At 48.1% G+C, this 14,247-nt stretch overlaps 1 protein-coding gene across 3 annotated transcripts in view; it reads left to right on the top strand.

The window, feature by feature from the left end:
• The window catches only part of LOC112666666 (ultra-long-chain fatty acid omega-hydroxylase), a 66,754-nt gene extending 53,244 nt beyond the window's left edge, over positions 1-13,510 (top strand). For all 3 annotated transcript variants that reach the window (XM_025457858.3, XM_025457856.3, XM_049098320.1), the window contains exons 4-13: positions 3,684-3,737; positions 3,858-3,985; positions 4,194-4,315; positions 8,293-8,560; positions 9,569-9,635; positions 9,746-9,875; positions 11,160-11,293; positions 12,189-12,253; positions 12,859-12,941; positions 13,311-13,510. In XM_025457858.3, coding sequence (XP_025313643.3) covers positions 3,684-3,737; positions 3,858-3,985; positions 4,194-4,315; positions 8,293-8,560; positions 9,569-9,635; positions 9,746-9,875; positions 11,160-11,293; positions 12,189-12,253; positions 12,859-12,941; positions 13,311-13,488 — 1,229 coding nt within the window. In that variant the 3' untranslated portion in view covers positions 13,489-13,510. The remainder of the gene's footprint in view (positions 1-3,683; positions 3,738-3,857; positions 3,986-4,193; positions 4,316-8,292; positions 8,561-9,568; positions 9,636-9,745; positions 9,876-11,159; positions 11,294-12,188; positions 12,254-12,858; positions 12,942-13,310) is intronic.
• Positions 13,511-14,247: the final 737 nt, after the last annotated feature.

Raw genomic sequence — 14,247 nt, 5'->3', positions numbered from 1 at the left:
GAGAGAGGAGGGAGGAATGAAAGACCTCCAGGAATTTTAGGATCTCTGGCCCCAGCTTGGGCCTCTATAAACCCTGTGTCTAGAAACCACCTTCAAGGTGCCACCCTACAGCCATGGAAGAGGAAGGGACTGCCATTCTTTCCTTTCTCACCATTATTGTATTTGTGAGGGGATGCCCACCCCACTGCACAGAGGGGGAAATCTAGACCCTGGGAAAGGTGACTCTTCTAAGGGATGGGCACCAAGTTGTGGGAAGAGCCCTGGGTCAGGACTTGGATGGGCTGGGCTTGGATTCTTGGCTAGAGCCATATTTGCTGTGTGACCGAGCAATTGAGCTAGCCTCGCAGGGACCGTTTCTGCTCTGTAAAATGGGGTGGTTGTGAGGGCTGCGTATGATGTGGGTAGGCACTCATGAGGGTTTGTTCTCTCCTGCCTTTCTCATATCCTGGTTTTCTTTCTTTCTCCTCCTCCTTCTCCTCCCCCAGCCCCACTACTCTTAAGAGCCTCAGTTTCCTCAGTACTGTCCTACATGGTTGTGAGACCCCAAAGAATAGTAAGTAGAGCCCCCAGTGTGGCCTGGGTGCATAGCAGATGCTCAAGCCTCTGCCTCTGCTCTCCCCTCCCCTCCCTCAGGATGGGCAGGACATCCATGCCTCTCCCACTGGGGGACAGGTGGGGGGCTCTAGACAGGGAGGGTGTGGCTGTGAGTTAGGGCAGACAGGCCTGGCCCCCAAGCTGTGAGCCCCCTTCCCTACTGCATGGGGCCTAAGCCCACACAGCCCATGGATCCTGAGAAGGCATGGGTCCTCTTGGACCTCTGTCTTCATCTTATATTGGGTAAGAGAGATAGAGAGCATTAAATGGGAGAAAGGAAATGAAGATGCTTTATAGGGGATAAAACATGATATATAGGCATATAATTATAGCTTGTCTTTCTACCTTCATTTTGGATGGAGTTGAGGTTCACATAACATGTAATTAACCATTTTAAAGTATACAATTTTAAACTGTAAGGTATTTCGAGTGTCCACAATGTTGTGCAACCTTGGCTCTCTCTAGTTTCAATATTTTTCATGGCTCCATAAAATAGCCTGAACCTATTAAGTGTTTACTCTCCATTCCCCCCTCTCCCCAGCTCCTGGTACGTACCAATTTCTTTTCCATCTCTGTGGCTTTGCCTGTCCTGGAGATTCATTCATTCATCCACAGTGTAGTGATTACTGGGACCTTATTCCTCTTGAAGGCTGAGTGATAGTCCCTAGTCTGGGTGTCTGGATATATGGATATACCACTTTTGTTTATCCACTCCTCCACTGGCTGACATTTGGGTTGTTTCTACATTTTGGACATTCCAAATCATGCTATGAACACACATGTACAAATTTCAGCATGGATATATATTTTCACTTCTCTTCGGGAGATACCAAGGCATAGAAATGCAGGGCCATATGGAAATTCTACATTTAACTTTTTAATGAATCACTAAACTGCTTTCCTCAATGGCTAGGCATTTATTTTTCATGGTAGGGGCTTTGCTGGGGGCTGGAGATGCAGATACTCATCTCACAAGTTCTTGACACCAGTGACCAATAATTATAATCATAGTCATAAAAATAGCCAGCAGTTGGTTAATTATTCATTTATGTGTACAAATATTTAATGAGCACCTGCCATGTGCCAGGAACATATTAGCTCATTGAGTTTTTGTAGGGATGCCACAAGACAGGCAGGATTGTTTGGTTTCTCCTCTGGCAAATGAGGAAATGGAGGGACAGAGGGCTATCATGCCCAAGTTTATACAAGGGGTTAATGGTAGGGCTGGGGTTTGGACCCAGACCTGACCCGCCCAGAGGCCAAGCTCTCAACCACAGTGATAGGGTTCTTCCTGCTGGGCATGGGGTGGGGCCTTTTCTTACATGAACTCCTCCAGAGTAGATTATATTCCCTCTTCACTGAAAGGGACACTGGTGAGGAAGGCAGCCCGGACACAGCCTCTCCTGGAATTGATGGTCAGATTTGGAGTGGGATAGGGACTTGAGGATGGGAGAGCAAAGGAAAAGACCCTCAAGGGGCGTAGGCTGAAGTCCAGTTCTCAGAGAAGAAAGGAGTCACTAGACTTTCGCCTTCTTCTCCAATGCTGCCTCTTCCTGGAAGCCAGCCGTGACTTCCAGCAGCCCTTTCTCTGTGCCTTCCTTTGCTTCTGGCACACTTTCTACCTTCTTGATAATTGCATGACGTGCCTCTGCTTCCCTTTCTCACCCCACCCGATGCTCCTCCAGGCAGGGTGTGGACCTGAGCCATTCCTGGTCCCCAGCATGGGTTGGGTACAGGAAGATAGCAGAAGAGATGTTCTAAATAGGAGGATGAGTGGACATATGACTGTGTGCACAATTGGCCAATTCCTAGGTAGTGTGTGTGTAGGTGGCTGAGTCACATCTCAGATAAAAGTGACATCACTTGAGTTTCAGGTACTTCCTTCCTGGGTCCTGGCCCATTCTGTCCCAACTCTGTTCAACATGTAGAAAGGGAATTCACTCACTCACCCATCCATCTATCTGTCCATCCATTTTTGCATTCATTCATCCTTTGGTTGGTTCATTCAATAAAAGTTTATTTAGCACCAGGGGTGCTTAGGTGGCTCAGTTGGTTAAGTATTTGACTCTTGATTTTAGCTCAGGTCATGATCTCAGGATTGTGGGATCAAGCCTCATGTTGGGCTCTGTGTTCAGTGCGGAGTCTACTTGTCCTTCTTCCTCTGCCCCCCTCAATATATAAATAAAACCTTAAAAAAGAGGTTTTCTTTCCCTCTCCCTCTGTTCCTCCCTCCTTTCTCCCTCTCTATAAAAACATCATTTAGCACCAGTGTATCAGTGATCAACATGGTGCTTTCTCTCAAGGGGCCAGTAACTGGATAGATACAATACAGAGGAATTGGTGGAGGAGGGATGGCATCCAAGTAGAGACTTGATGGATGAGGGAAGAGTGTTTGAGGCAGAGAGTGCATGTGGTTGAGAGACCTGGAACAAAGAAAGAATGAGACTTTTTCAAGGAGATGAGAAAATCCTGTGATGTTAGAACATTGAACATGTAGAAAATGGAGGATAGAGGTGTTCTGAAAGGGCTGGACTGAAGTAGATCATTCATGGCTTTGAAAATGGGCTAAACAGTTGGTGGTTTTGGCTAATGGTGTGAGTAGGAAGGGACATGGTCAGATCTAGCATCTGATAAGACCTCCCGGGACTAGAGTACAGGGCAGACTGAGAACACAGGAGGTATAATTCAAATGGCCTGAGTTGGCAGAAAAGAGGGGTGATTAGGGTGAAGAGGGCCATTCTGGATGGAGAGCATAGCCTGGACAAAGGTTTGGAAGTAGGGCCAGCATGTGGGGGTTATTGGGTATATGTTGATAGGTGAGGTAGGAGAGGCATATAGGGGCAAGATGGGCAGGGTCTTCAGTCTTAGCCTGAGCTTGAAATTTTTTATCAGGATGATAGGGAGCCATGGGAGGCTCATGTTCAGTTCAGCAGGTTACAGGGATCTTTCTGGGGCAGGTATGGAGGATGGACTGGAGTGATGAGGCTGATGTCAGAGCTCAGAGAGGAGGCCCAAGGAGGTCATAAGCAGAGGTCAAGTGTTAGAACTCTAACTGTTTTGAGTCATCATCACCTCTTCTCACTCCACAGCTGCCATTGCCCCCAAGGATGACCTTTTCTATGGATTTCTGAAACCTTGGCTTGGTGAGTGTACAACTGAATACCTGGGGCTGAGGTTTCAGGGAAGACGCGGTGGGGCCTGGGGTTTCTTGTAGTATTTCAGAGTAATAGGAGAGGCCCCTAATCTTAGTCTTCTGGGCCCAGGGGATGGGCTGCTGCTGAGCAAAGGTGACAAGTGGAGCCGGCACCGCCGCTTGCTGACACCTGCCTTCCACTTTGACATCCTGAAACCCTACATGAAGATCTTTAACCAGTGCACAGACATCATGCATGTGAGTCTCAAGGTTATTTGGGAAGAGGGTATCCTAGGAGTGAGACTGGTCTGGGCTCCAGCTCATGGGTAAGCTGGGCAATGTCAGGAAGCTTCACTTCCTTTACCCTATAAAGTGGGGTTGTAGTGAGTGGGCAGCTGGGTCATTGTTAGCCTGGCTTAAAGTCTGTGGTCTCCATGTCAATTTGCCATGTATCCTTTTCTTCCAGGGTAAATGGCGGCGCCTGGCACAGGGCTCAGTCATCTCCCTTGACATGTTTGAGCATGTTAGCCTCATGACCCTGGACAGTCTTCAGAAATGTGTCTTCAGCTACAACAGCAACTGCCAGGAGTGAGTGTAGCTTCCCTGGGGAAGATAGAGCCAGTTGTTCTAGGGCAAGGTGGTGGGAGAAGAAAGGAAACTCTCAGTTGTTGGGCATCCCTGGGCTATTGGTGCTCTGCCACTGACAGGCTGTGTATTCCTGAAAATGGACATCATCTCTCTGAGCTTATCTTCTTATCTGAAAATGGAATCCCAGTTCCTTCCCCTTAGCCATCGTGTGAATATTGAGATAATGTAGGTTGATGGTTTTGCATATAGTAGGTGCTTAATAAATGCTAGTTTCCTTCATTGTTCCATGAAGAGTAGTTTGGCCTTTGGAAAGTGTCTCCCCACTTTCTGAGTCTCAGTGTCATTTTTTAATAAAACAAGGATGACAATCCTTGACTCTCTGAGGTGTTTTAAAAATAAAATGATATTGGGGTGCTTGGGTGGCTCAGTTGGTTAAGCTTCCAACTCTTGATTTTGATCTGGGTCATTATCTCAGGGTTGTGGGATCAAGCCTCATGTTGGGCTCTGTGCTTGCAGAGCCTACTTGAGATTCTCTCTGCTTCTCTCCATTTGCCCCTCCTCCCTGCTCATACTCTAAACAAATAGCACTTTGTGCTTCAAAAAAAAAAAAAAAAGGAATAAAATGATGTCACACTGGCCTGGCACACAGATGCCCAGTGAATATTTGTTGAATGAGTGAATAAGATAACCATTGTTCTGGTTCATTCATTCATTCATCAGATGTTTGTTGTGTACCTACTCTGTGCCTGATACTATTGGTAGCTCCTGGATATATGGTGGTGAGCAACAGACTAAGCCCCAGTCTTTTTTTTTATAATAAATTTATTTTTTATTGGTGTTCAATTTGCCAACATACAGAATAACACCCAGTGCTCATCCCGTCAAGTGCCCCCCTCAGTGCCTGTCACCCAGTCATCCCCACCGCCCACCCTCCTCCCCTTCCACCACCCCTAGTTCGTTTCCCAGAGTTAGGAGTCTTTATGTTCTGTCTCCCTTTCTGATATTTCCCACACACTTCTTCTCCCTTCCCTTATATTCCCTTTCACTATTATTTATATTCCCCAAATGAATGAGAACATATAATGTTTGTCCTTCTCCGATTGACTTATTTCACTCAGCATAATACCCTCCAGTTCCATCCACGTTAAAGCAAATGGTGGGTATTTGTCGTTTCTAATGGCTGAGTAATATTCCATTGTATACATAAACCACATCTTCTTTATCCATTCACTTTCGATGGACACCGAGGCTCCTTCCACAGTTTAAGCCCCAGTCCTATACTGGATATGTCTGATACTATGGTAGCTACTGGATATATGGTGGTGAGCAACAGACTAAGCCCCAGTCTTATTCCCCTTGGAGTTTTTTTGTTCCCCTTGGAATTTATGATCTAGGTGGGGATAAAAGGAAAAAGAGACATCATAAATGGTGGCAAGTTTGTAGCACATAGTAGGTCCTTAGTAGTATGCTGCTGACTTTGTTACTCTGGGGCTTGTAGGGTTATGCTTCAGTTGGGTAAGGTGGGGATGGCCTTAGTGATTGGTTAATTAATTAATCCAAAAATATTTACTGAGTGCCTACTAACCACCACTCCTGGACTAGGCACTATGAATACAGTGGTCAACAAAATAGACAAGGTCTTGCTCCTCTGGAACTTACATGGTGGGAAGAAAGGCAGTAACCGTGTACAAATAAATAAACAAGAAAATGACAGTCTGTGACAAATATATGAAAACAAGCATACTTCAGGACCAAGGACAGCCCCTTGCACTCTTGTCCAGGGATTTTTTTTAATTTTTAAATTTTTTTATTTTTTTAAAGATTTTACTTATTTATTCATGAGATACACACACACACACACAGAGAGAGAGAGAGAGAGAGAGAGAGAGAGAGAGAGGTAGAGACACAGGCAGAGGGAGAAGCAGGCTCCATGCAGGGAGCCTGATGTGGGACTTGATTCCGGGACTACAGGATCATGCCCTGGGCCAAAGGCAGGCGCTAAACTGCTGAGCCATCCAGGGATCCCCTATTTTTTTTCATTAAAAGTTTTATTTATTTGAGAGAAAGATAGAGAGGGAGAGAGAGAAAGAGAGAGAGAGAAAGAGTAGGCACATACAGGGTGGGGGATGGAGGGTCAGAGGGAAAAGGAGAGAGAATCTTAAGCAGACTCTGTGCTGAGTGTGGAACCTGATGCGGGGCTTGATTTCATGACTCCAAGATCAGGACCTGAGCCAAAACCAAGAGTTGGATGCTTAACCAGGTGTGCCACCCAGATGCCCCTAGAATTATCATTGTGTGTTTTTAATAACAGGTTTACTGAGATGTAGTTCACATATCATATGATTCACCCCCTGTTTAAAATAGACAACTATGTAAATATACTAGAAACATAATTTCTAGTTTCTCTAGTTAGCAACATAGTTTCTAGTATATTCATGTAGTTGTATAACCATCACCATAATCAATTTTAAAATATTTTCACCCAAAACATGCCCTATACATTTTATCACTCACCCCCATTCCCACTTCTCCCAGTATAGGCAATCACACATCTTCCACCGGTCTCCACAGATTTGTCTATCATGGAAATTTCATATTGATGGAATGATACAGACTTTTGTGTCTAGTTTTGTTCACTCAGCATAATGTTTTCAAGATTCATCCATGCTGTAGCCTGTGTCAATTTCATTTTTTAGGTTGCTGAGTAATAGTCCATTTACCATATACACCACATTTTGTTTATCCACTCATCTGTTGATGGACATCTGGGTTGTTTCCACTTTTTGGCTATTACGTAAACATTCATGTATCAGTGTTTGTGTGAACACATGTTTTTAATTCTTTTAAGGTCTGTACCTAGGAGTGGAATTGCTGGGTTATGTGATAATTCTTTGCTTAGCCTTTGAGGAACTGTCAGACATTTTCCCCAAAGTAGATGCATCATTTTATATTCCTACCTGCACAGTATGTGAGGACTCCAATTTCTCCACACCCTTGCCAACACTTATTATTATCTGTCTTTTTAATTCTAGCTATTCCTAGTTGGGAAGTAGTTGAAGTGGTATCTCATTGTGGTTTTGATTTGCATTTCCCTAGTGGCTAGTGCTGTGAAGTATCTTTTCATGTGCTGTTTGGCCATTTGTATATCTTCTTTGGAGATACATCTTCATATGCTTTGCCTATTTTTAAATTGGGTTATATGTCTATTATTGTGTTTTGAGAGCTCTTTATATGTTTTAGATACAAGTTTATCACCAGGAACAGGAGTTCTCCCATTCTGTGGCTTTGTAGGCATTATTCTTATTCTTTATAGGCTACATCTGTTTGGAAGTCCTAATCCTTTGGGCCTGTTTTAAAATGTACCTGGATTTTGGTTCTATTTAGGTATGAGGCTAACAGATCACATGATTGGCATTAAAAAATTAGTTTGTTACTTATAGTTTCCAAGAGGAGGGGGCGTGCCACACCACTCAGGACTACCCCGGGAAGCATCAGTGTCAGTCAGGAGAAAGTGTGGCAGGAGTCTTTTTTTTTTTTTTTTTTTTTTTTTGTGGTTTCTGTAGGAAGGAGCAGTATGGCAGAGTGCAGGCTTAGGATTGGCTACTTTGAATAATTTTAGAGGGCCCTGGAGGATACAGGGCTGTCCCTAGGTGTTGGTACCTGTCCCTGGGGTGATTAAGGCCTGGTGATAGAGGGTCAGTGTGATAAATTTCAGTGTAAAGGAAGGATCTGGATTGTTTGGTTTTGATATGAAGCATGCTCTTGGATGAATCATTGGCTGTCTCTAAGAACTAGTTAGTTCTGGGAGGGGCAGTGTCTCTCCAGTTAGCAAGGCCCCAGATGGCACAGCATAAAGAATACAAGAAACTAAGACAATATCATCTATACAGGGCCTCTCTCCGTCACCTATCCACGGGGAGAAGCAGCTTGTGTTAAGGGCTAGGCCCATGTTCTTCTTCCCCCTATCTCCCCAACAGGAAGATGAGCGATTACATCTCGGCCATCATTGAGCTGAGTGCCCTGGTGGTCCGGCGCCAGTATCGCCTGCATCACCATATAGACTTCATCTACTACCTCACAGCAGATGGGCGGCGTTTCCGGCAGGCCTGTGACACCGTACACCGCTTTACCACGGAGGTCATCCAGGAGCGGCGGCAGGCACTCCGCCAGCAGGGGGCTGAGACCTGGCTGAAGGGCAAGCAGGGCAAGACCTTGGACTTCATTGATGTGCTGCTCCTGGCCCGGGTGAGGCTGGACCCTGAAGGGTGGAGACCTGCCCAGGACGGCCCCTTGGTGAATGTAAAATGATCCACATCCAAAGTAACATAGATCTGGGATGCGGGCCGATGCAGCACACGTTAAGACTTACTGTATTAGTTTGCTAGGGCTACCTTAGATTGGGTGAGTTAAACCACAGAAATTAATTTTCTCGAGGTTCTGGAAGCTAGAAGTCTGAGGTCAAAGGCACTGACAGGATTGGTTCTTCTGAGGCCTCTCTCCCTAGCTTGTAGATGGCACCTTCTCATATATCTTCGCTTTGTCTTCTCTCTGTGTCTCTGTGTAAAATTCCTCTTCTAAGGGCACCAGTCATGTTGGACTAGGGCCCACCCTAGGGACCTCATTATAATTTAATTTAAGGACCTCATTATAATTTAATTAAGTCTCTAAAGGCCCTGTCTCCAAATATGGTCACATTCTGAGGCCCTGTGGGGGTTAAGACTTCACCATAAGAATTCTTGATGGTGGCGGGTATGGGGGGAGACACAGTTTTGCCCACTGTACTTACCATGATGAAATAACAGGACTTTGAAGAAACGTGACGCTTGCAGAGATTGCTTCTGTGGAATTTCTGAGAAGTGCTTGGGTTCTGGATTCAAACAGTCCTGGGTTTCAGTTCTGGCCCTGCTGCTTAGTGGATGCTTGACCTTAGTATCTGACTCTTCCCTCTGAGCCTTCCCTTCCCCATTTATGACATGGCAGTCATGAGACGTGATCTCAGATCATTGTTGGGCATCCAGCAGGCTGCATGGTGTCAGTAGCTACTCAAGAAATACAAACTCCCTTATTCTATTCATCTTTGACTCTTCCTCGCACTTTCCATCTTTCTTAGACAAGTTGCCTACCTCTATCTGCCTGGAGTCCTTACCCCTGCAGCTTGGCTTGAGAGAGGGGCAGATATCTTGACTTTAGAGAAGCCCTAGGATGTGGAAGGTGGGATGAAGTGGGCTGAACATCCTCTCCCACTCACTCCAGGATGAAGATGGGAGGGAGCTGTCAGATGAGGACATCCGAGCTGAGGCGGACACCTTTATGTTTGAAGGTGAGGATGTGGGGTGAGGCTGGGGGAGGCCAGGAGGGATCCCATTGTCTGAAAATCACATCTTCTCTGTCTTTAGACAGCCTCCACTTGAGTTCCTCCTCTACCTCCAGGTCATGACACAACGTCTAGTGGGCTCTCATGGGTGCTATTCAACTTGGCCAAGTATCCAGAGTACCAGGAGAAGTGCCGAGAGGAGATCCAAGAAGTCATAAAAGGCCGGGAGCTGGAGGAGTTGGAGTGGTTGGTTTGGGGTCAGGGGGGTCATGGGAGGCAGGTTGAGTCTAGAGCTTGCTTGCCTTTATTTCTTGCTCTGATCTGCACGTATTTCTTGCTCTTACCTGTATATTACTCTTGCTACTGCTGGGTGTTGTTGAATAAGGTAGTATCCAAACAGATGTGTGGGTTCAGGTCTGTTCCACATGTGTCCTCGTTCTCCTTGAACCAGCAGCTACCCTGGGCACATTCTTCTCAAGGCAGATTCCAGAAGCACAAAGAGCCACAGTTTAAAACCTCTGCTTGCATTGTAACATTCCAATTAGCTAAAGCAAGTCACATGTCCACGTCAACCACAAATGGGGCAGGGCATACATTCCACTCACCTAAGTAGAAGGCACTGCAGAATCGCATGCAAAGTGCATGGGGTATGTAATTCAAACATGGAGGTGGGAGGAGAGTGAAGAGTCAGGAACAATAATCCAATTTACTTCAGATGTGTGCCATGTAGAGCTGATTCTGGATGACTAAAAGAAAACAGCATTTAAATAGCATCGGAGAAAGCTCTTTTCTGTTCAGTGTGTTCACCTTTTAGATTTTGATGTCTGGGAGAGACACTCAGTGGGGTGCCATCGTATCTTCAACTCCTTGTGAATTTGCCTTTTTAATGAAGGCAGAAGATGGCTCAGGTTCTGAGGACTGGGCAGGAGATGGGTCTAGCTAGAATTTAATAACTCTTCTGTTTTCCCAGTGGTGTTTAGGTTATGGGTACTTTTATGCCAGGCGTGCCATTTGCCCTTTACCATAGCGATATAACGTTTTTTTGAAAGAGAAAGAAAATGATCCAGATCATGGACCAAGGATTCTAATTAATCCAAATTGGGACCCTGGAATACAATGGAAAAAAGTTAATAGCATAGGAGAGAATGTATGGGTTTTTAAATATTGAAATTGATTCATACAGGCTGGTAAACTACTGCTGCCCTGGGTCCCCTGACTATCCTGGCACCACTCCCAGCTATTCCCTGACTGCCACATAATTCATCAGTTAAAGGGTTAATGCTGGGTGTGCAGAAGCCTGTGGGTGCTGCTCTGATTGGTTGGGGGTCAGATATTTTGCATGCTGAGGATTAGTGATATGTGCATGGGACAAGTCTGAGACCCTAGACTGGTTTCCTGCACGTTGCTCCTGAATGCATGTGTGTGCTTGTGTGTGTGTGTGTGTGTGTGTGTGTGTGCCTGTTTGAGGAAGTGAGTGTTGCTGTGGTCTGGCCTGAAGTCACCCACCATTCCATGTTCTATGCTCCCCAGGGATGACCTGACCCAGCTGCCCTTCACCACCATGTGCATCAAGGAGAGCCTACGCCAGTTCCCGCCAGTGACCTTGGTTTCCCGCCGCTGCACGGAGGACATCAAGCTTCCAGATGGGCGCATCATCCCCAAAGGTGCCCGTTATGTCCTTCAAGTCACTGGGCTTCTCTGCTTCCTATGGGAGCCTGGTCATGCCTGCCCCAGGTGCACCCTCCCTGTAGATTGGGTGTCTCTCTGTGTGGCTTCTGGGATGAGGGAGGAGACCCAGTTGTGTAATGGGGAGACTGAGATGGGTGAGTCCAGGTGGAAAGACAACAGTGGGTATGGCAAAGTGGGCCCTGTGAGGGCTCAGGTAGGGGAAAGATGGTTTCATTCAGTTGCCAGATATCCCTTGGACACTAAGCCCAAGGGATGCTGGAGATCTAGAGAGGCCTTGTTCCCAGAACCAGGCCTTGAGTACCACCTCTGAGGGAGACACAGCAGAGCATAGACATTCCCAGTCGTGTGGGGTCAAAGATGGGCTAAAGATGGGCTGGAACAGCCCAAAATAGAGTGATGACTTTATCTGGGGTGAAATGCAGGGAGGGCTGCTTGGAAGAAGAAATATGAGATGTGAGCCTTGGAGGTTGGAAGTGAAAGAGAGCATGTTTATGGAGCAGAGTCTCAGGGTACAGGTAGTGAAAGATTTGGAATGCTGGGTTGAGGCACTTGAACTTGATCTTCAGGACAGTAGGGAACCATAGGAGGTATTTGAGCTGAGGAGGAACAGTGTCAGGTATGTGAATAAGAAAATCCCTGTGTGGCCAGCATGACAGCTAGAAAGAAGGTTATGGGGACCTTTTATGGAGCAGCAGGGAGAGTGGACATAGCAGCAGAGTTTTTCAGAGAAGGATGGGCAAGAAAGGGTAGCAGTTGGCTCATGGGAACAGCATGGCTCCAGGAAGAGCAAGGGAGGGAGGAGGAGGTCTTCAGAGAAGGCCCTGGTTCCCCTCAGCGCCACTGGCCCTACTGACCCCACCTTCCCCACAGGAATTATCTGCCTGGTCAGCATCTATGGGACCCACCACAACCCCACAGTGTGGCCTGACTCCAAGGTGAGCCCCTGCCTCAATTCTCCCTTCCCTCAGCTTCTTCCTTCTCAGAAGGGGAGTCCTGGGGGGAGGTGAGGCCTCCCTACCCTGCTCCCCAGGGATACAGATGGCCTGGTTGAATGCAGAGCTTGAGTGCCCCTGCCCCACCTACTCACTCACTGTTGATTCATCAGGTCTACAAATATTATTGAAAGCCTACTGTGTGCCAGCCTCTATGGTGGGCACTGTCTTTGCCCTCATGGAGCTCATGGTGAAGTTCAGGGGAAGAAAATAAGCAAAAGCTATCATCGTGGATATTGATATGGGTACAAAGGAAATATAAACTGGAGTGCGGTGGGGGGCACTTTAGCTTAAATGGTGAAGAAAGGCCTTGTGGAGGAAGAGATATTTAAGCCGAGACCTGAAGAGTGTGAAGAGCCTGGAGAAGCCTGTTCCACAGGAAGTACAAAGGCCCTGTGGTTGTAATGAGCCTGGCATGCTTGAACAACGGAAAGAAGAGAGTGTGGCTGGATAGTAGCGAGGTTCTCTCTGTCCAGCTGAAGGGTGGGGGCTAAGCTGGGATGGTTGGGCCAAGCCCCCAGACTCACCCGCAGGCGAATCCTGTCTAGGTGTACAACCCCTATCGGTTTGATCCGGACAACCCACAGCAGCGCTCCCCACTGGCCTATGTGCCTTTCTCTGCAGGACCAAGGTAATTCTCTTTCCCCCAGTCCAAGCCAAGCGTAGGAGGAGCGCTGAGGCCGGCGGAAAGTCAGGGATGTGCAGATCAGGGGCAGAGACCACCTCCCACCCAGATGTGCTTTCTGCCAACCCAGCACCCAGTTCATGCTTCCAATGCACCAGGATTCCCCCAAATCAGACTCTGCGATAGTATCCCTGGGTGTTGAGCAGCTACTGTTGTGCCAGGCCCTGAGTTCTGGGCGTATGTGCTCCCAAGGACTCTATGACGCCACTGCCCCCATTTTACAGATGAGGGAACTGAGGCTCAGAGCGGGAGGTCCTTTACGCGGGGACTCCCCGCTTCCAGGCCTGAGCCCCGCCCCCGTCCCCCTTCCTCTAGGAACTGCATCGGACAGAGCTTTGCCATGGCCGAGATGCGCGTGGCCGTGGCGCTGACGCTGCTGCGTTTCCGCCTGAGTGTGGACCGAACGCGCAAGGTGCGGCGGAAGCCCGAGCTCATCCTGCGCACGGAGAGCGGCATCTGGCTCAACGTGGAGCCGCTGCCTCCGCGGGCCTGAGCGCCGGCGCCGCCCTGCGGGTCCCGGGAGCCAAGCCCCGCCCACAGAGGCCCAGGCCCCGCCCCCGAGGGCCCAGGCCCCGCCCCCAAGGTCCTGAGGGCAGAAACCACGCCCCTCGAAGTTCAGGTTCGGCTCCTCTGGGGAGAAGCCCGGTGGTACCAGCAAGGCTCCGCCTCCCGGCGACCCGGTCCCGCCCCTTGAGGTCCAGGTCCAGTCCCCTGAGCGCCCTTCCCGCTCTCCTGCTGGAGGGGGATTCCAGGACTTGAGACCCGACCCCTAAGGCCTCTGGGATTCAGGATCGTTCCCTTCTGTGGGTCCCGGCTGGCTTCCAAGATGAAGACTTGGGAGCTGGAGCCCGAAGTTAGAGCCTTGAACCCGGGCAGGGCATCACCTTCCTGAGGCTCCCAGCTGCTGTGGGTGAACTCCTCTGGCACCAGGCTGCAGCCCAGGGCTCGGATGTATGCTTCTGTTGTTGTTTTGTAAACCTAGACCCTCCTTCACAACCCTCTGCCCTTTTCCCTGGCTGTGAGGCCCTTTGCTGAGTGTTCTGATTTTTGTAGAACAAAACCAAGGGATGCAGACGTCCCCCCAGCGTCCACCCCCTAGCCCCGCCAGATGCTTCCCTTCGAGCCCAGCAAGGAAACGAAGGTCCCCGGGGAAGTTGGGAGGCATGTGAGGGAAGCTATGGGCCAGGAGGCTGGGAAGCCGTTCGCCCTCAGACATAAACTCAAGCTTTTTGGGACACTTTGTGCATACATT

This window comes from Canis lupus, chromosome 20, assembly GCF_003254725.2.
Source record: "Canis lupus dingo isolate Sandy chromosome 20, ASM325472v2, whole genome shotgun sequence".
Classification (NCBI taxonomy): domain Eukaryota; kingdom Metazoa; phylum Chordata; class Mammalia; order Carnivora; family Canidae; genus Canis; species Canis lupus.
Note: the sequence above shows the minus strand (reverse complement) of the source record. Positions and strands in the feature narration are given on the sequence as shown.